General features: G+C 37.7%; 1 protein-coding gene across 4 annotated transcripts in view; it reads right to left on the reverse strand.

Annotated features, from left to right (window-relative positions):
* The window catches only part of SPAST (spastin), a 61803-nt gene that overhangs the window by 39393 nt on the left and 863 nt on the right, over positions 1-21547 (reverse strand). For 2 of the 4 annotated variants that reach the window (XM_080814320.1, XM_080814322.1), the window contains exons 2-3: positions 4735-4821; positions 2188-2271 (exon numbers count right to left, since the gene is read on the reverse strand). In XM_080814320.1, coding sequence (XP_080670446.1) covers positions 2188-2271; positions 4735-4821 — 171 coding nt within the window. The remainder of the gene's footprint in view (positions 1-2187; positions 2272-4734; positions 4822-21547) is intronic. The other 2 variants (XM_080814321.1, XM_080814323.1) reach the window with 1 other exon arrangement.

Raw genomic sequence — 21547 nt, forward strand, 5'->3', positions numbered from 1 at the left:
CTACAATAACCTCTGATATAATATTTAATTTTACGTGATATGATAATAATCTTCATGTGTGAGTAAGAAGGGAAACACTGTCAGCCACAGAAGCCAGGGGAACACTGCCTTGCCAACCACCTAAAAACATTAAAGGATTTCTTTTCACCAGTGTGGGGCAAAAAACTTATAAAACACAATGGATCATATAAGAATGAATGAATGAATGAGTATGTAAATACACGATATTTATGTATACATGTATAAATACATTTTTCCACAAAAGCAAGATAAGGAGGAGAATAAAACCCAGCATTTTTGAGTAGTTACTATGATTAGATTCCTTTAATAATTTAATGGTCACATATGATGAAATAAATATTATCTATTAGCATATCATATAAATGAGAAGAAAAAGGTTCAAACATGCTAAATAACTTACCACAAATCGCAGAGCAATAAATATATAAGGTCTGCCTGTTTACCAAATATCTATTTCTATCACATGAAGTTACAGTAGAGAACCATCCAAGAGGGGTGGCTTTTAATTCCACTTTGTCTTAGAAGAAGATTTATCTTAGAAAATATTTTAAAAACTTAAGCATTCAAATAGAAGATGAAAACCTTCTCTTTATAGACCTATTTCAGCTGATAAATATAGAAAGAATGATAGAATTATGTATGTCACTAGGCATCAGTCATCAACTGCTACTAACATCACAAGATGTCGGAACTACTGACAAATAAACACAACCACCTATGAAGTAGTCTTATCATTAAAAAATAAAAATCAACTTTTAATCCAATCAAGGGTCTATATTCAACTATCAATTTACAGGGAGGACAGAAGAACATATTAAGATATCATGGAGGGGCGCCTGGGTGGCTCAGATGGCTGAATGTCTGCCTTCAGCTCAGGTCATGATCTTCAGGTCTTAGTATCGAGCCCCACATCAGGCTCCCAGCTCAGGGGGGAGTCTGCTTCTCCCCCTCCCTCTGTCTCTCTCCCTGCTCACGTTTTCTCTCTTTCTGTATCTCTCTGTCTCAAATAAATAAAATCTTAAAAAAAAAAAAAGATATCATGGAGAGACATAGAGCAAAAGACAGACTGCAGGAAACCACTGTGTCAAAGATCTGGTTCATCAACAAATAAATTACAAGGAAAAAAACAGATGAACTTGTATATTAAAAAAAACATATCATATGAATCTTCTTGAGATTCTGATGCAAAAAATTATTAGAAAAATAGTAAGAATTATTAAATTTTGAGATATTAACTATATATCATAATACACATTATATATTACATATTATGTATAAACTATATTTGGACACTGATCATTTCTTTGGCCATAATTTTTTATTACTATTAAAAGAAATTACTGGTTATAACTTTAGATGTGATAATGGCATTTTGGTAATTTTATTTTTTATTTTTAAGGTTTTTATTTATTTGTCAGAAAGAGAGAGAGAGTGCACAGGCACTCACTCAGGCAGAGGGAAAAGCAGGCTCTGCACTGAGCAAGAAGCATGATGTGGGACTCGATTCCAGGACCCTGAGATCATGACCTAAGCTGAAGGCAGGCGCTTAATCAACTGAGTCACCTAGGTATCCCGGTAATTTTATTTTTTAAGCATCTTTAGCTTTTAGAGATACAATATGAAATACTTATAAATTAAATAAAAAGATGTCAAGAATTTGTTTCAATATAATATCGAGTGGGGGTGAGTAGGTAGGGATTTATTGGGGCTGGCAAACTCTTTCTGTAAAAAGCCAAATAGTAAATATTATAATATTTTTTAAAGTTATATATTAAAAGGTTCTGAAGGCTCTATGATCTCTGAATCAACTGCTCAACTCTGCAGTCACTGTAGCATGAAAGCATCCTAACAATAACAGAGGAATGAGTAGCTGTGTGCCATCTTATAAAAATAGGCAGTGAACTGGGTTTAGTCCATGGGCTGTAATTTGCCAGCCCTTGAGTACAGATAAATCAAGACTGACTATGAGTTGATAATTGTTAGAGCTGAGTGATGGATAATTAATCCATTATACTCTTTTGTAGATGTTAGAATTTTCTGTAAGCTAGGAAAAAACATAGAACACATTTTCAAGGTTACTGATCTATTTCCAACTACATTTAAAGTTTCACTGAACACACATTTCAAAAACATCTTATTCCAGTTATACAATTTATTAATTGATACCTAGAAGTTGTAAACGGTCCTTGGCCATAACCAAATTAGTCATCATTTTAGCTTGAAGGCGTCTAGCTCTTTCACACTGTTCACCTGAAAGAACAAAGAGGAAAAAAATTAACACCTTTGTTTCCCTACTAATATTATTTCAAGATAAAATATTACCCCAGCTAATCTCACAGGGAGTCAGTTTTTTTTTTTTAAATTCATTTATTTATTTGAGATAGAGAGTGGAGGGGCAGAGGGAGGGAGAAAAGCAGACTCCCGCTGAGTACAAAGCCAATGTGGGGTTTGATTTCACAACCCTGAGATCATGATCTGAGCTGAAATCAAGAATCGGATGCTTAAGCAACTGAGCCATCCAGGTGCTCTGGGAGTCACAGTCTTTATAAAGTTTAAAAAATTAGTTACAGTTCCTTATGATGGTTTCAGATCTACTGTGGTATTATTTCATGGGTTTCACATATGATTTCATGGATTTTGAGGTGTATTTTTCCTCCCTACATTAAAAATAAATCTCTGAAGTTGAGGTGTGTGTGTGTGTTTCAGAGAGTGAGAGGTGTGGGGGTAGAGGGAGAGAGAGAATCTTAAGCAGATCCACTCCCAGAGCAGAGGCTGAGGCAGGGCTTGACCTCACAGCCCCGAGATCATGACCTGAGCTGAAATCAAGAGTCCGACATTTAACCAACTGAGACATTCAGGTGCCCCACGAGATGTGTTTTATAACCAGTACAACTTACTAAAGCTATCAGCCAGGATGCACTCATACCACAGTTTGTCACAGCCTGTGCAAAAACATATTTGGTCCTTGATGTTAATATTGCTATTACAGCTATGTCTAAATAGGATAAAGACATTACATACAATAAAGTAAAAGTCAAATTCCAAGTGGTAAGAAGAGAATACTGTCATAGTTCAACTGACACAGTTTTTTCTCTTAGGTGTACAATTAGAGGCATACTCGATTCGATGAGATACTATTTTTCTTATTAACTCATTTTCTTCTAGCTCTGCCTCCATGCAGTTGACAAAGAACAACAAATACATTGTATACATAATACTTAAAAAAAGTCATACTGAGGGGCGCCTGGGTGGCTCAGTTGGTTAAGCAACTGCCTTCGGCTCAGGTCATGGTCCCAGAGTCCTGGGATCGAGTCCCACATCGGGCTCCCAGCTCCATGGGGAGTCTGCTTCTCCCTCTGACCTCCCCTCTCATGCTCTCTCTCACTCTGTCTCTCTCACAAAATAAATAAATAAAAATATATTTAAAAAAATAAATAAATTTAAAAAAAAAGTCATACTGAAAAACTAATGAAAAGTCTCAAAGGCCTAACCTCCCACATTGTTCTAATTTGCTCTCTTTTGTGCAGTATAGAGAAGTACTCAAAATAAAAAGGGGAGAGAAAAAAACCTGGCAAATATTAGATACATAGTAATTATTAGAGATTAGCAGATCAAAGTAATAGAGTCAGCCAACCAGACAACAAACATCCACTGAGTGGACGGGTGCATAGTGGTAAGATTCTCAGTCTATACAACTTTTTCTTCTGAATCTATTTTAGTTGTGATAAAGTGAAATACTTTATTTAATAGTGGTACCCACACACTACATAATAGTCACAGCCCTGTATTTAAAAATTCAGGCTCTGAAGTTAGATTGCCTGGGCTCAAATCCTGACTCGACCTACCACTTACTAGCTATGAGACCGTAGGCAAGTACAAATTTCTTTGTACTTAAGATTATTTATGTGAAAAGCAAGGATAATAGCAGCAGTCTCAGAATGTGCGGTTGTGGTGAAGATTAAAAAAGATAACACACGAGAAGCCCAGACAATGATGCTTGGGCACAGAGCACAGTGTGCAATAAATGTTACCTATATATTTAAAAATATTATTAGACTCTAATTTTTAATTTTAGGTGATAAGAAAGCAAAGATGACAAATAACCTTTTTGATTTTAAAAAGCCAAGGTGAATCTAAGCAAGACATTTATAGCTCATATTCTAACATGCAGTCAAGCATTACTAACCACCCCTTCCCTTCCTCAACAATGAGGGAAGGACCAGGTTTCAAAACAGAGCTAAAAATGAGGCTAAAACATCACCAACAGTGGGTTCAAGGATGACAGAAGTAATATATTGGTTTTCATCTGACTGCTACCTGGTAATCAAGTATAAGCATAGCTGGTTATAATTTCAAATTTAGCACAGGTAATAAAGCATTAACCGTAAATCTATATATGTCAATAATAACATTTCAAACGCTGTCAAATACTTTTAGTAAGATAGGTGTATCTGAAATTAGGGCAATCAGGGGCGCCTAGATGGCTCAGTGGGTTAAAGCCTCTGCCTTCGGCTCAGGTCATGATCCCAGGGTCCTGGGATCGAGGCCCGCATTGGGCTCTCTGCTCAGCGGGGAGCCTGCTTCCCTTCCTCTCTCTCTGCCTGCCTCTCTGCCTACTTGTGATCTCCGTCTGTCAAATAAATAAATGAAATTAGGGCAATCATGTGAATATAATTCGGGATGGCTACGAAACAAATGTAAATATAATCTTACCTTGTCCTGTAACTATGACAGCTATTCCTTTCTCTAGTTCTTCAATACCTTTCTTATACCATTCCACAGCTTGCTCCTTTTGTCCTGCTTTAAAATAGAAATAATTATTTGTATATATACTAGACATTATATATTAGAATATACTAAACATTTCCCAGATCTTACTGTTACTGATACATGAAAAAGTGGGTTGTGATCAAATAAATCTGAGAAATATCACTATACGACTTCTTAGTACCTTTAGCATCCTAATGTACATGTGAATTTCTGAGAAAGGGGTATAGACTTCAGTGTTTCTCAGAAGTTTAGGGCTGTGAATCTTTTATTTTGCCATCTCATGGCACTGATGCTTATAACCAGTGAAATACTATACTATGGAAAGAAATTTTAATTAGGAAGAATTTATTTTAAATAAATGGTCTTTAAAATACATACTATTAGAATATACAAACATTATTTCAATAATGAGAAAAAAACACTGTTTAACCCGATTGTACTGAAATCTGATGTAATTTGTTCATTGTTGGGTGCCTCCTTTCTGGAGTGAGTTTTTATTTAACAAATGATTGCATCATAAGAACCGATACATGAGATTACAAATGTGGCACTTAGAGTAACATTTAGTAACACATCCATTTTCTTTGAAACAAATGACTGGTTGACAACTTAAAAAGGATCTAAAAATACAGCCAATCAAAATGTGTGTAAGATAGCTCTCTCTTTTTTTTTTTTTTTTTTTTTGAGACATCTGGGTGGCTCAGTTGGTTAAAGCATCTGCCTTCATCCATATAGACAATGGAATATTACACAACCATCAGAAAGGGTGAATACCCAACTTTAGTATCAGCATGGATGGGATTGGAGGAGATTATGCTGAGTGAAATTAAGTCAAGCAGAGAAAGTCAATTATCATATGGTTTCACTTACTTGTGGAGCATGAGGAATACCACAGAGGACATTAGGGGATGGAAAGGAAAAGTGAATTGGGGTAAATCGGAGGAGAAGATAAACCATGAGAGACTGTGGACTCTGAGAAACAAACTTAAGGTTTTGGAGAGGAAGGGGGTGGGGAGATGGGTGAGCCTGGTGGTGGGTATTCAGGAGGACATGTATTGCATGGAGCACTGGGTGTGGTGCATAAACAATGAATCTTGGAACACTGAAAAAATAAAATTAAATTTAAAATAAATAAATAAATAAGTAAGTAAAGAAAGAAAGCAAACAAGCATCTGTCTTCAGCTCAGGTCATGATCCTGGGTCCTGGGATCAAGCCCTGCATTGGGCTCCTTGCTCAGGGGGGAGTCTACTTCCCATCTCTCTCCAGCTCCCCCTGCTTGTGCATGCCCTCTCTCAAATAAATTCTTCAAAATTTTTTTCTTTTAAATAAATTACAATCTAACAGATACAAAAGTTCCTTTTTTGTGCTTCTTCCCATTCCAATGCTCCTCTCCTTTCTAGAAACCATGATAATATATTCAGAGAATATCTTTTTGGTACCTGTTTTTCTATTGTTCCTATTTTATTTGTATAGTTTCATTTTAAAATTTTATATTGCTTTTGAGATCTACGTTGGTAAATAGAGATCTAGTTCATTCACTTCTACTTCCATGTAGTATCCTTTATCATCCTACAATTTATTCAACTATTTTTCTATTAAAATATATTTAGGTTGTTTCCAGTTTCTCAGTATTTCAAATAATGCTGCAATGAACATGCTTATACCTGTCCTCTTATGTACATATGCCAAATTCTCTAGGGTATATGTTTAAGAGGTAGAGTTAATAAGCCACAGTTCATTTCCATTCACTAGAAATGAACAAGCTACTTTTTGAGAGTGCTTGTACCAGCTTCCACTCCTAATAGAGTATGAGAGTTCTTACTGGCAACATCCAAACCAATGTTTTAAGGAGTTTTAGTACATTACTGTAGGCAAATTAAATGACTGATTACATGGGGCACCTGGGTGGCTCAGTGGGTTAAGCATCCGACTCTCAGTTTCAGCTCAAGTCATGATCTTGGGGTCATAAGATTGAGCCCCACACTGGGTTCTGTACTGAGCGTGGAGCCTACTTAAGATTCTCTCTTACCCTCTCCCTCTGATTCTCCCCATTCTGCTCATGTGTGTGAGCACGTGCATGCACACATGCATGCACACTACTCATTCTAAAAATAAATAAATAAATAAAGTCACATGCTTAATAATGAGTCAATTACCTAACATTCTTTGATAGGAGGTCGTTGACTTGCTACATCAGTTGAATCTCACAAATTAGTATGATGGTAGAAAATGCCTAAGTAATTCTCACAAGACTTAAAAGTACAAAACTGCTGGCGAAAGGACAGACATATAGGTCAGTAGAACAGAAGAGAAAATACAGAAATAGACCCACATATATAACACTGACTTTGACAAAGATGACAAGGTAATTCCTTGAAGAAAGAATAGCCTTTAAAAAAAAAAATGCTAAAATCATTGCCAAGGCATGCCTTGGTGGCTTTGTCATTAAGCATCTGCCTTCAGCTCAGGTCATGATCCCAGTGTTCTGGGATTGGGCCCCGAGTTGGGCTCCTTGCTCAGCCAGGAATCTGCTCTCTCCCTGCTGCTCTTGCACTCTTGCTCTCTCTCTCTCTCTCCCACTCTCAAATAAATAAATAAGATCTTTTTTAAAAAATGATGCTAGAATGATGGCCATCCATATACAAAACAAAAACAACAACTTTAACACAGAAAAAATTTGAAATGGATCACACACCTAAATATAAAACCTGAAACTATATAACTTATAGAAGAAAACAGACAAAATTCTTCATGATCTTGGCTTAGGCAGAGATTCACAACATAAAAATCACAAACCTTAAAAGGATATAACTGATAAACTAGACTTCATTAAAATTAAAAGCTCCTGCTCTTCAAAAGACAGAGTTAGATAATGAAAACACAAGCCACAGACTGACTGGAAGAAAGTATCTCAAAAACAACATGTCTGGGCGCCTGGGTGGCTCAGTGGGTTAAAGCCTCTGCCTTCGGCTCAGGTCATGATCCCAGGGTCCTGGGATCGAGCCCCACATCGGGCTCTCTGCTCAGCAGGGAGCCTGCTTCCTCCTCTCTCTCTGCCTGCCTCTCTGCCTACTTATGATCTCTGTCTGTCCAATAAATAAATAAAATCTTAAAAAAAAATAAAAACAATAAATACTCTAAAAACATGTCTAATAAAGGACACGTAACCAGAATATATAAAGAACTCTTACAATACAATGATTTAAAAAAAGCAAATAATTCATTAAAAAACAGTGGGCAAAAGACTGGATAATGTATACTTTATCAAAGAGAGACAAATAGCAAATAAGTATAAGAAAAGATGTTCAATATCATTAGTTGTTAGGGAACTACAAACTAAAATCACAAGATATCACTAAGTACTTAATTTAAAATTGAAAAACAAGATATCAACTATACTAAAAAAATTTTTTTAAAAGATTTTATTTATTTATTTGACAGACAGAGATCACAAGTAGGCAGAGAGGCAGGTAGAGAGAGAGGAAGGGAAGCAGGCTCCCTGCCGAGCAGAGAGCCCAATGCGGGGCTCGATCCCAGGACCCTGAGATCATGACCTGAGCCGAAGGCAGAGGCTTTAACCCACTGAGTCACCCAGGCGGCCCTATACTAAAAATTTTTTAAAGCACCTAAAATTATAAGACAAAATATAAATGGACCTCACATATGTTTCCAAGTGTAAATACAAAATGGTATAGCCACATTGGGAAAGAATTTGGTAGCTGCTTATGAAATTAACATATATTTCCCATATGACACAGCAATCCCTTCTTCTATGTATTTACCCAAAGAAATGAAAACATCAAAGACCAGTATATGAATGTTTATGGTGCTTTATTCCTAAGAGCTAAAAACTGGAAACAACCCAGATATCCATCATTTAGTGAAGGGATTAACAAACTGTGGTACATCCATACACAGAATATTACTCACGATAAAAAGGAACAAACTACTGTTAAGTGCAGGAACATGGGTGAATCTCAAAAACATTATAAATGAAAGAAGTAAGACACAAAAGGCTACACGTACTGTATGATTCTATTTATATAACACTCAGTGAAGACAACACTATAGGGACAGATCAGATCAGTGACTGGGAATGGGAAGGCAAGAGGACTGATTACAAGGGAGCACAAAGGAGCTTTTGGGGTGATAAAACATTCAGTGTATCAGTTGTTGTCATGGTTACCCAACCGTTTGCCAAACTCACTGAACTACAAACTCCTAAAAAGGTTAAATTTCACTGTATGTAAAATACACCTCAATAAATCTGACTCTTCAAAAGTGCAATACTCCCAACATTCATGTATAAGGATATTCACTATGGCTTGGAATATAACACCAGAACTATAATTTTCATTATAAGAGTAAAATTAGACTACAAGACAAAAGGCAGAAAATTCTTTTTAAAACATCTGTTTGAGAGACGCCTGGGTGGCTCAGTGGGTAAGCCTCTGCCTTCAGCTCAGGTCATGATCCCAGCGTCCTGGGATCGAGCCCCACGTCGGGCTCTCTGCTCAGTGGGGAGCCTGCTTCCTCCTCTCTCTGCCTGCATCTCCGCCTGCTTGTGATCTCTCTCTCTCTGTCAAATAAATAAATAAAATTTTAAAAAAAATCTGTTTGAAGGGATCAAAGTTTTCAAAACAGTGAAAATTACCCCAATCTGGAAAGGAACTATGTCACATTCATTAGGATGCTATTTTCAAAAATTACCAAAATATGGAAAGGAAAAAAAGCCAACAGAGGTGGGCCTGGCATTTGGGGCACTTTTCTACTAAAAGCAACTGCCGATTCTGAAGGCAAAAGTAGCCAAGAAACTAAACAGAGCTTTCAGCAGACTCAGAACTCAGCTGACCAAATGTGAATTCCAGGGCATGCCCAAGAGAAGTAGTGGCAAAGATTCCAGGATTTGGGTTGGGAACCTGAATTAACTAAAGAGTTAAGAACTAGGCCAGCTTGCACAAGGGCTGGAAATCATATTCAAATCACTTACCTTAAAGTAAGGGAAACTACAGCCCCTACTATCCACTGATCACCCTTTTGACTAAATTATGGTAGAAAAATCAAATCTTCCAGTGGTCTCCAAGACACAAAAGGCCCTCAAGATACTTTACAGTCCTTAGTTTCCCATACATTTCTCTCCCCTCTATAGCCCCAACTAACACTCAAACTCAACCAACCAGGCTATATCAAATAAAAAGAAGATTGGGGTGGAAGAAATTTACATTCACTGTTGCACTTGAAATTATTAGCTAATAATTTAGTAGACTACATAATCTAAGGCAAACAATGGCCCAAAGGTCAAATATTGTCAGCCATCTGTTTTCGTATATAAAACTTAACTTGGCAGGGGTGCACCTTGGCAGGGGGTGCACCTCAGTCAGTTAAGCATCCAACTCCTGATTTTAGCTCAGGTCATGATCTCAGGGTCCTGAGATTGAGCCCTGTGTCAGGCTCTGCGCTCAGCACTGAGTCTGCCTGGCATTCTTTCCAACTTCCTCTTCTTCCCCCTTTGATCCTTCCCCCTGCTCATGCATGTGCTCTAAAATAAACAAACTCTTAAAAACAAACAAACAAACAGACTTTGGAGAAAGGGGAACCCTCCTACATTGTTGGTGGGAATGCAAGCTGGTGCAGCCACTCTGGAAAACAGTATGGAGGTTCCTCAAAAAGTTGAAAATACAGCTACTCTACAACCCAGCAATCTCACTACTGGGTATTTACCCTAAAGATGCAAATGTAGTGATGAAGGGGCACATGCACCTGAATGTTTATAGCAGCAATGTCCACAATAGTCAGACTATGAAAAGAACTTAGATGCCCCTCAACAGATGAATGGATAAAGATGTGGTATATATATATATATACAATGGAATAGTATGCAGCCATCAAGAAACCCCCAAATCTTGCCATTTGCCATGATGTGGATGGAACTAGAGGGTATTATGCTGAGCAAAATAAGTCAATCACAGAAAGACAGTTATCATATGATCTCTCTGATATGAAAAATTTGAGAGGCAGGGTGGGGTGTCGTGGTGGGCAGGGAGGGGAAAAAATGAAACAAGATGGGATCAGGAGGGAGACAAACCATAAGAGACTCAATCTCAAGCAACAAACTGAGGGTTGCTGGGGGTGATGGGGAAGGGAGAGGGTGGCTGGGTGATGGACATTGGGGAGGGTATGTGCTATGGTGAGTGCTGTGAATTGTTTAAGACTGATTCACAGAACTGTGACCCCTGAAGCAAATAATACATTAAATGTTAATAAAAAAATTTACTAGATCACACCTACTATATGAGAGTTTTGAATGTTCAGAGATCTTAAAATATTGTGACAGACAGCTTAAAATATTTGCCAAATGGCTCAATAAAAAAATCAAAACCAACACAAAAAGTGACAAAGGACTTAGGCATTTTTCAAAGAAGACACAGAAATGGCCAATAAGTAAGTGAAAAAACACTCACCATCGCAAATCATTAGGGAAATGCAAATCAAAACCATGATGAGGCAGTGCTTCACATCCATTAGGAAGACTATTATTTAAAAAGCCCTGAAACTAACAAATGTGGAAAAATTGGAAACCCTTGTGCACTGGTTGTGGGAATGTACAAATGGTACAAGTGATGTGGAAATGTTTCTCAGTCCCTCAAAAAATTAAACAGGGAATCACCATATGATCCAGCAATTCTACTCCTAGGTAGACACTCAAAAGTACTGAGAGCAGGGGCGCCTGGGTGGCTCAGTGGGTTAAGCCTCTGCCTTCGGCTCAGGTCATGATCCCAGGGTCCTGGGATCGAGCCGTGCATCGGGCTCTCTGCTCAGCAGGGAGCCTGCTTCCCTCTCTCTCTGCCTGCCTCTCTGCCTCCTTGTGATCTCTGTCTGTCAAGTAAATAAATAAAATCTTAAAAAAAAAAAAAGTACTGAGAGCAGGGAAGCAAACAGATAGCCATATATTAGTGTTCACAGCAGCACTGTTCACAATAGATGGCAAAACCCAAAGTTTATCAACAAATGATTAAACAAAATGTAGTAAATACATATAATGGAATATTATTCAGCCTTAAAAACGAATGAAATCTGATACACGTTGCAAGGGTGATGAACCTTGAAAACATTATGCTAAGTGAGACAAGTCAGATACAAAATACTGAATGATTCCATTTAGATAAGGTACCTGAAATAGGAAAATTCATTGGTACAGAAAGCAGAACAGAAATTACCAAGGACAGAGAGAAGGAGAAAGGGAGATGAGTGGGGAGTTATTGTTTAATGGGTACAGAGTTTCTGTTTGGAATGATAAAAAGTTCTAGAAATGTACAGTGGTGATGGTTGCACAACACTGGGAATGTACTTAATACCACTGAATTGTACACTTAAAATGACTAAAACAGCAAAGTTTAGATTATCTATGTCTTACAAAATGAAAAAAAAAATTACTAACTGGCCCGTTCTAAGCACTGTGGTGACCCTTGGTATACAACAATGAAAATGAACGAACTACTGCCACATGCAGCAGCACAGAATAAATCTGACCAGCATATATTTTTTTTTCCATTTTATTTCTTTTCAGTGTTTCAGCATTCATTGTTTATGTACCACACCTAGTATTCCATGCAATACGTGCCCTCCTTAATACCCATCACCAGGCTCACCCAACCCCCTATCCCCCATCCCCTCCAAAACCCTCAGTTTGTTTCTCAGAGTCCACAGTCCCTCATGGTTCATCTTCCCCTCCAAGTTCCCCCAACTCCCTTCTCCTCTCCATTTCCCTACGTCCTCCGTGTTATTCCCTATGCTCCACAAGTAAGCGAAACCATGATAATTGACTCCCTCTGCTTGATTTATTTCACTCAGCATAATCTCTTCCAGTCCCATGTCGATACAAAAGTTGGGTATTCATCCTTTCTGATGCTTCGAAGCCTAATACTCCATTGTATATATGGACCATATCTTCTTTATCCATTTGTCCGTTGAAGGGCATGTTGGCTCTTTCCACAGTTTGGCGACTGTGGCCATTGCTGCTATGAACATTGGGTACAGATGGCCCTTCTTTTCACTACATCAGTATCTTCAGGGAAAATACCCAGTAGTGCAATTGCAGGGTCATAGGGAAGCTCTATTTTTAATTTCTTAAGGAATCTCCACACTGTTTTCCAAAGTGGCTACACCAACTTGCATTCCTACCACCAGTGTAAGAGGGTTCCCCTTTCTCCACATCCTCTCCAACACATGCTGTTTACGGTCTTGTTTATTTTTTGACCAATATATATTGAGCCAAAGAAACCACACACAAAAGAACACTTACCATGTGATTTCATTTATAAAACTCAAGATCAGGCAAAACTAATCTACAGTGTTAGAGTTCGGACTGTAGATATCTTTGCAAAGAATGGGGAAAGGTAGTAAGTGGAAGAGAACATCACAAAGGCAGGCTTCTGGAGGAATACTCTTTTATTTCTTGACCTGGTAGGGTTTCAAACTGCTATGTTTACTTTGAAAATTCATTAAGCACTACAGTAATTATACATTTTATATATAATTTAATCAAAGTTTACTTAAAAACTAAAGAAATAGAAGGGGAAGGTAAAGTATATATTTTTCTCAGAAGATTTTATTTATTTGACAGAGAGACAGCGAGAGAGGGAACACAAGCAGGGAAAGCCGGAGAGGGAGAAGCAGGCTTCCAGCTGAGCAGGGAGCCCGATCTGAGACCCTGGGATCATGACCTGAGCCAAAGAAAGATGCTTAGTGACTGAGTCACCCAGGCACCCCTGATAAAGTATACTGAAATGGAAAGAGTCCCAATACATTAAGGAAAAGGTTACAGATCAGTCTGTATGTAACATTTTTTCCCACAAATAAGTATTTATGTTTATATAAATACACAAGGTCAGATAACTTATTAGGTAATCATCTCCCTAAGGATAAGATTACAGAGGATTTTCACTTTCTATATGTGTATTTGTTCATTATTTTAATTTTTTAAAAGATTTATTCATTGGGGGAGGGGGGAGCACACCCACGCACAAGGTGGGGAAGGGGCAGAGGGAGAGGGAAAGAGAATCTCAAGCAGACTCCACACCAAGCACAGAGCTACAGAGCCAGACACATGGCTCAATCCTACCACCCCAAGATCATGACCTGAGCCAAAACCAAGAGTTAGATGGTTAACCAACTGAGTCAACAGGGGCCCCCATTATTTAAATTTTTTTTTAAGATTTTATTTATTTATTTGACAGACAGAGGCTCCCTGTTGAGCAGAGAGCCCGATGCGGGACTCGATCCCAGGACGCTGGGATCATGACCTGAGCCGAAAGCAGAGGCTTTAACCCACTGAGCCACCCAGGTTCCCCCATTATTTTAATTTTTGAGTATATGCTAGTGTACAAGCAACAGAAATAGTAATGATCTTTAGATAGAGGTAAGCATAGTAGACTAAGTTATGAATTATATACTGCATCTTTTCATTCAGATAGTAGTAGTAGTACCCACACTGCCACAAGAAGGGACAAAATAAGAGCAGTTTGGGATGGAGAGAGAGAGGATGTGTGTTCATGATGTTACAATATGGGGACTTAAGCCCTTGATTATCCTTTAATAGCTATATGACTTTGGGAAAGTCAGTTAATCTCACTGAGCTTTACTCTGCTAACCTAAAAACAAGATGACATTGCTTTTACCTAACCCTGAGTTGTGGCAAAAATCAAGTGAAACAGGATATGTGACAATACTTTAAAAAATAAAGCAGCACATCAATATTACTTTTACTATATTTATTATAATTGGTACATCTGTTGTCTAATTTAAATCCTTCTACTTCGGAACTGCATGCACAGTGTATGTTTGTGATTGTTCCTCATTTTAAGTTATGTAAAGCCACTGCTTTTACTTATTTAGTCCTCTAGTATCTGCCTACAAAAAATTCCATGGAACAAATATACTAATTTTCCTACACAATTTTCTTTTAGGAACTTACAAGTGTCACAATGAGCAGAATAACAGGTATCTTTAAAAATCCTACAACAGGGGAGTCTGGGTGGCTAAGTCTGTTAAGTGTCTGCCTTTGGCTAAGGTCATGATCCAGAGGTCCTGGGATTGGGCTCCCTGCTCAGGGGGAATCTGCTTCTTCCTCTCCCTCTGCCGGACTCCCTACTCATGTTGGTTCTCTCTCAAATAAATAAAATCTTTAAAAAAAAAAAAAAATCCTACAACAGATTTCATTGTGTGCTAAACCGTAATAAACCACAGGATCATGAAGCATCAGTGAACAGCCCCCATTTTGGACATTTTCTTTAAACCTTAAGAATGTCAACTAATTTATCTCCTTTGAAGTCTTTTGTATTTACTATGGGTAGTAGGTAACTTTAATTTTTTTCTACGCATTTTCTTTATTTTCCAAATTCTCTGAGACGCTTGCATTATATTCACTTATGAGTACAAAATGAGTAGTTTTATCTCTTTTAAAATAAAAGGTTGGGGTGCCTGGGTGGCTCAGTCGATTAAGCAACTGCCTTCAGCTCAGGTCATGATCTCAGGGTCCTGGGATCGAGCCCACATTAGGCTCCCTGCTCAGTGGGAAGCCTGCTTCTCCCTCTCTCACTCCCCCTGCTTGTGTTCCCTCTCTCACTGTCTCTCTGTCAAATAAATGAACAAAAATCTTTATTTATAAATAAATAAATAAAATATTTTAAAAATAAATAAAATAAAATAAAAGGTTAGGATACTAAGTGAGCTCAGGGGGGACTTCCATCTGTTTTTTTTCTGAACTGAGGGTCACAATTAGCAAACATATTTTTATATCACTCTTTAGATAATTCCCCTTCTTCCTCAAATGTCATTTATGTGGCTGCTATATCCTAAAAAGCGTAACAGAAACCAGGTATCAAGGTTTAACAATAACCCACAGGGGCTATAATCTTAAAAGGATTGTTGAATAACAGCAGTCCTGTTTTCTGAGGACCTACTCTGTGCAGGCACTAAGTATTTACAAACACTGACTCAGTGCAGTAACTTCGCCAAGATCTTGAATAGTCAGAACTCAAATGTCATTTTGAATACTAGGCACTACAATTTTAAAAGGATAAAATTAGGTCCTCAAAGCTGAGAAAGAGAAAAGCAGGCCCTGACATCCAAGAGCTGGCCTGGTACTATCAGGCAGGCCTTGGTGTAACTAGGAGCTGACTTGGCATTACTGCCAGACCTGGTACTCTGTTGATCATAAACAATTTCATAGAACATCAACATCAGATAAGGTCACTCTGTGATTGTGATGGATGAAGACAAAACATGACCACTCCATAATCATGTCTAAACACAGAAAAACATGAATATTGTCCAAGCCATGAAATACCAAGCACCTTCCTCTTCAGGCTAATGAGTGCTTTTCAATCAGCTACAGCTTTAGCCTCATTCTGGCCTTCCCTCTTTCTAGATCACATTCAAGATACTTAATCATAGAATACCCCTCTTCCTGACAGCATCCAATGCAGGACAAAATCCTGCTTCCTCAAATCCTCTTCAAAATCACCCGATATAAGCCCAAATCCTCCAAGTTATTTCTAGCACCTTCCCTGAGATGCCATGGTCCCCATCATGTGTGTTCTCCCTGCTTCTATAATAAATCCCACTTGTTCAGCCACAGGGGTTCTAGTGATGGTTGACTGAAAGACACTGACAAAGCCCACTTAAGAACAACAGTTAATTCTCTCCTTTTCTATTATAGCATAAAATATTTGCAAAGAGCTGCAAAGACACATGAATAAATTTAACATGTCTATGCTATATCTTCCTACCCGTAAATCAGTCTCTAGGATAATCACAGATTTTGTTATTTTTCTTTCCCCATTTACCAAATGAACAACTGCTGAGATCTGAGTGTGCTCAAAGTTTCATTCTATAGGATGCCTAGTGTGAGTAGTTAATTCACAAGGAGAAAAAAAAGGCTACCTTAGCACATTAATACCTCCACTGGTATTATATAGGTCAAGGAGTATATAGGTCAAAAAAGATGAAAAGTAGTAGAGAAATAGAAAATCTGTACTTTGCCAGATGTCAAAAAACCAACTACCATGGGGTGGAACATGGGGAATATGATAGTGAAAAAGAAGCAGGAAGTGTTAGGGAAGATCCTTTTTCAATAATTTAATATCCATTTACTGCCTGCCTATCCCTTAACTGTTCTCAGGATGACTAACAATAGTCTTAGGAATCTAGTTACCAGGTGAGCTTTATAGGGTTTAACTGTATTCTACATTAGGAAAAATATAAATTGCAATTTAAAAAACTAGAGCAAGGGACCAAGTTCCTAACAGTGGCTGACTTTTTGTCTCTTTAGTGCAAATGCCATTAAATATTCTTGAAGGGAAATGGGAAATGTATATTGTGTATTTAATAGAAGGTGATGCTTTTCTTTTGGAAAAGAGTGATATTATGTAAATATCCATCCATCAGGAGCACCTGGGTGGCTCAGTGGGTTAAAGCCTCTGCCTTCAGCTCGGGTCATGATCCCAGGGTCCTGCGATCGAGCCCCACGTCGGGCTCTCTGCTCAGTGGGAGCCTGCTTCTCCCTCTCTCTCTGCCTGCCTCTCTGCCTACTTGTGATCTCTGTCTGTCAAATAAATAAGTAAAATCTTTAAAAAAATATATCCATTCATCAGAATAATTCTTTCTTTGTTGTAATCATGGAAACTTTAAAGCAGAATCATTAGGCCCAAGAAAATTGTCTGAAATCAATCCTTTCAAAATAGTGACTAGCAGTTTTTAGGGGTAAAAGAAAGTATACCAAATCTGTCATTTCTGATCCTTATTCTCTATCATCACTCTGAAAATATAGTTAGGCAAGGTATTTTGTGTGTGTTTTAAATAGTGCGAGGTTGAGTTACATAGGAATACAAATTTATATGACAACATTTTAAAAGCCTAATGTTTTAAATACGAGCTGACTAGGAATTTAAATATAAAAGAATTCTATTTAGACCATTTCTGTCCTTGATCCCAGGTTCTTCATTCCTACAATATCCTGAGAAACCGGCTCTCTTTCATACAACACACTGGGCCCTTACTGTCAAGTTCTACATACTCCAGGTAATCAAACCACACCTAGAAAACCTGCACCACTCTATTACCCAGGAGATCTTAGGCTTGTCTACTTGCAGGCGCCATGCCAAACATGTTAGATCATGTTCTGGTTAATCCAAAGACCCACTATGACAACCTCCTCTTTTCCCCCAAGAATTCCAACGGGCCCAGTACTAGGATTACAAAACAGAAAACCTGCTTAAAGCAAAACATATAATGAGTGGCATAATTTTCTGTTTACCTAAACTCTGTTCCTGGTTCTGCTAATGTGAGTTCACTCTTTAAATTTCAGTTTATCTATATACATCTATATGTATCTATATACATCTATATATATAAAAGGTTATCAGCTTTCCAAGGATGTTCAACAATTATATATCCAAAAAAATATTTAAATCCTTGAAAAAAATGAGACATATAATTTGCATGAAAACACACACACACATTTTAATGATCATAGAGCAAATACTGTCTTACATCTTACTGGAGAGGAAGTGAGTTTTCTTAAGTAGCATCTAGAATGCATAGAGCTGTGCAAATTAACTGGTATCCAATAAATGCTTTTTTTAATGACTGGAACTCAAATATCCTTACACTGGGTAATTAACTTTACTGTGTTATTCTTCTCTATCTTAAATAGTTTGGTTTCAGACAAATTTAGGCCTTTTCGAAAATTCAGTGTCAAAGCTGACTATGCCATAAGAATAAAATAAAAAATAAACAGTCACCATATAAACCACATTTATACACTTTATTGAAATGAGATTTAATTTGGCCTTTATTATTTCAAGGCATCAAATGTTTCAATTAATTAACACCACGACAGTCTGAAATAGCCCACTTTACCTGATGAAATAAAGTGGCTTTCAATATAGTTAGAAGCTAAGTCAGGTTACTAAGGGAATGGCAGTGCACGACATTACTAGCCCCTTGATGGTTTACCACAAAGTTAAGAAACCTTTGAAGACTGCTCTAAAGACAACTCATTTCTATCTGTTCATATCTATTTTGACACAGTGAGAAAGGAGAAGCAAATTCTCTTATTTTACACTGTCAAGGGTGGTTGAGAGATAAGCATACTTTAAATGTAAACTCTTGCAACTACTGGATTAAGGCTAAAGTATAAAAAGTTTGAATATTCTAAGGGAAAATTATGAGAAAAGAACTATGACAATATAAACTTAGCTTTAATTCATTTTTTAAGGAAAAATGAATATTTAACTAATTTGTTTCAGTTTGAACTAATTAGTTTCAGCACATAATACATCAGTTGTATAACACAGACTAAAAAGTTATCATAGTCCATTCTAACGTCTACTTCAGAAACTAAAGTATCGGGGCACCTGGGTGGCTCAGTCGTTAAGCGTCTGCCTTTGGCTCAGGTCATGGTCCCAGGGTCCTGGGATGGAGCCCTGCATCGGTAAGCGGGAGGCCTGCTTCTCCCTCTCCCACTCCCCCTGCTGTATTCCCTCTCTCGCTCTCTATGTCAAATAAATAAAAATCTTAAAAAAAACCACAAAAAAACAGAAGTATAAATAAAGCAAAAAACTTTGAATAGAAACATTAACAGTAGAGAGTCGAGTATGTGATCTATGGATTGCTGAAAATATACTTTAAAAATATTTTAGAAGATTTAAATATAATAGGTGTAGTCATATATGTAATACTCTATAAGACAAGTCATAAGTTTGAAACCAAAGGTCTGATTTCTACTTCTGTCACTTATCCCTCCTTACGGAACTGATTTTCTTTTAAATCTAAGAGCGTCGGGTCTTTTTTTTTTTTTTTTAATACCTAGGTTATCCTTGTCCTGTCCTCTTATCTTACCTCCCAGCTGTCATCACCCGGTGTTAAAAAAAATTTTCCTTGTGTTTTCTGGCATTCTCTTCCTAAATACTACAATGAATCTACTCTTAAACATATTCCCCCTATTCTAAAACATCTTTTGACCTAGATTAGTAAACTTCTGGGGACCCTACTGTAATTGGATCGTGCACTCATACAGTGTTTCTCTAGGAAGGGATGATGGTACTCTTATTCATCCTCACCAAGGATCCTTCAATGTCCCAAGAGATGGTACAGAATGAAGCAGTTAACAAAAACTTCCTTCCACAACCACATGGTATTTTTTTCTTAAATAGAACTCTTTCCTAGAACTCTCTTCTTGTATAGATTTTTAAAAAGTAATCTCCAGATCCAACGTGAGGCTTGAACTCACAACCCCAAGATCAAGAGCTGCACGTTCCACCGACTGAGAGCCAGGTGCCCCCTTCCTAGAACTCTCTTAAACTCCACTGTCCTTACAATCAAAACCATGAACACCTGCCTCTTTTCTTCTATCATACTTCTCACTCCTAGGTTCCACAAAGGAAATAGGTTTCAACAAAACTAAATTCTAGAACAGTTTCTGCAGTTGACAAGTAGTAAGAGAATCTACAAATGACCTGCAGAATGTTGTTGTTGTTTTTTGGATAATTGACAGTGCAAGTGAGCACCTAATTGAAGTGATACAAAAATGTTCTTTGGTAGTTACAGGAAAAAGATCTTTGCATATTGGAGGCAGGGATGAAAGGAGGGATTTTCAAAATGTTGCAAGACTCCTAACTTCAGTTCTCATCTTCCATAAAAAAGTATTCATTAGGAATTAGCATGGGTTTGGAATGACCTGCTTTAATCTTTTGAGCCTCAGTTCCTTCATCTGTAACATGCTGATACTAACAGTACTTTCTTTTTTTTTTTTTTTTTTTTAAATTTTTTTAATTTATTTATTTGTTAGAGAGAGAGAGAGAGAGCGAGCACATGCAGACAGAGTGGTAGGCAGAGGCAGAGGGAGAAGCAGGCTCCCTGCCACGCAAGGAGCCCGATGTGGGACTCGATCCCAGGACGCTGGGATCATGACCTGAGCTGAAGGCAGCCGCTTAACCAACTGAGCCACCCAGGCGTCCCTATACTAACAGTACTTTCACCTCACAAGGTAATTGTGAGGATTAAATAAAGAACACATGCAAAGCTAACAGTACAGCACTTGGTGCACTGAACGACTTAAAAACGTTAGTTTAAAAGAAATCTGAAGGATATACTATTCTTGCCTTCATTCAGAAATAAAAAATCTTAAAAAATAAAAGAAATATAAATCTGTTTCAAGTTTTATTGAGAAACTTAGAGGCTACCTTGGAATACTGATTTAGATAAAATAAAATCTAACAGGGACAAAAGTTTCATGTTAAAATAGGACGTTATAAAAAAATACTTAGAAGTCGTTATATTGATAAAATGACTGTCACGAAACTTTAAAAAATGCCAATTCAGCTATACTCATATGCAGCTGTTCCTTTCAAAATTGTCACCATTTGTTCTTTTTTTTTTTTTTTTGACACTACAGTACTCTGCTTTCATTAAAAGCCTATAACAAGACACAGCTTCTCCGATACCGAAACCTTTTGGAAACCTGGCTCAGAGGAAGCCACACATTGTTTATTTACAGTGCAAGAAAGAATCTGTGTGGTCATTCTAGAACAACTGTCACTGTCAATAGCACGACTGGCTGTCTCATAGGGACTTGGTTCATGCAGAAGTGTAGGGGAAGGCTCGTGTCTGAAACAAAGTCGACAGCCAGGGTGCCTGAAAGGCGAGAGGTTTAACTGAGAATCATAGAGGATGAGAGTCTGACTGCGGTGAAGC

The sequence above is a fragment of the Martes martes genome (genome assembly GCF_963455335.1).
Source record: "Martes martes genome assembly, chromosome: 9".
Classification (NCBI taxonomy): domain Eukaryota; kingdom Metazoa; phylum Chordata; class Mammalia; order Carnivora; family Mustelidae; genus Martes; species Martes martes.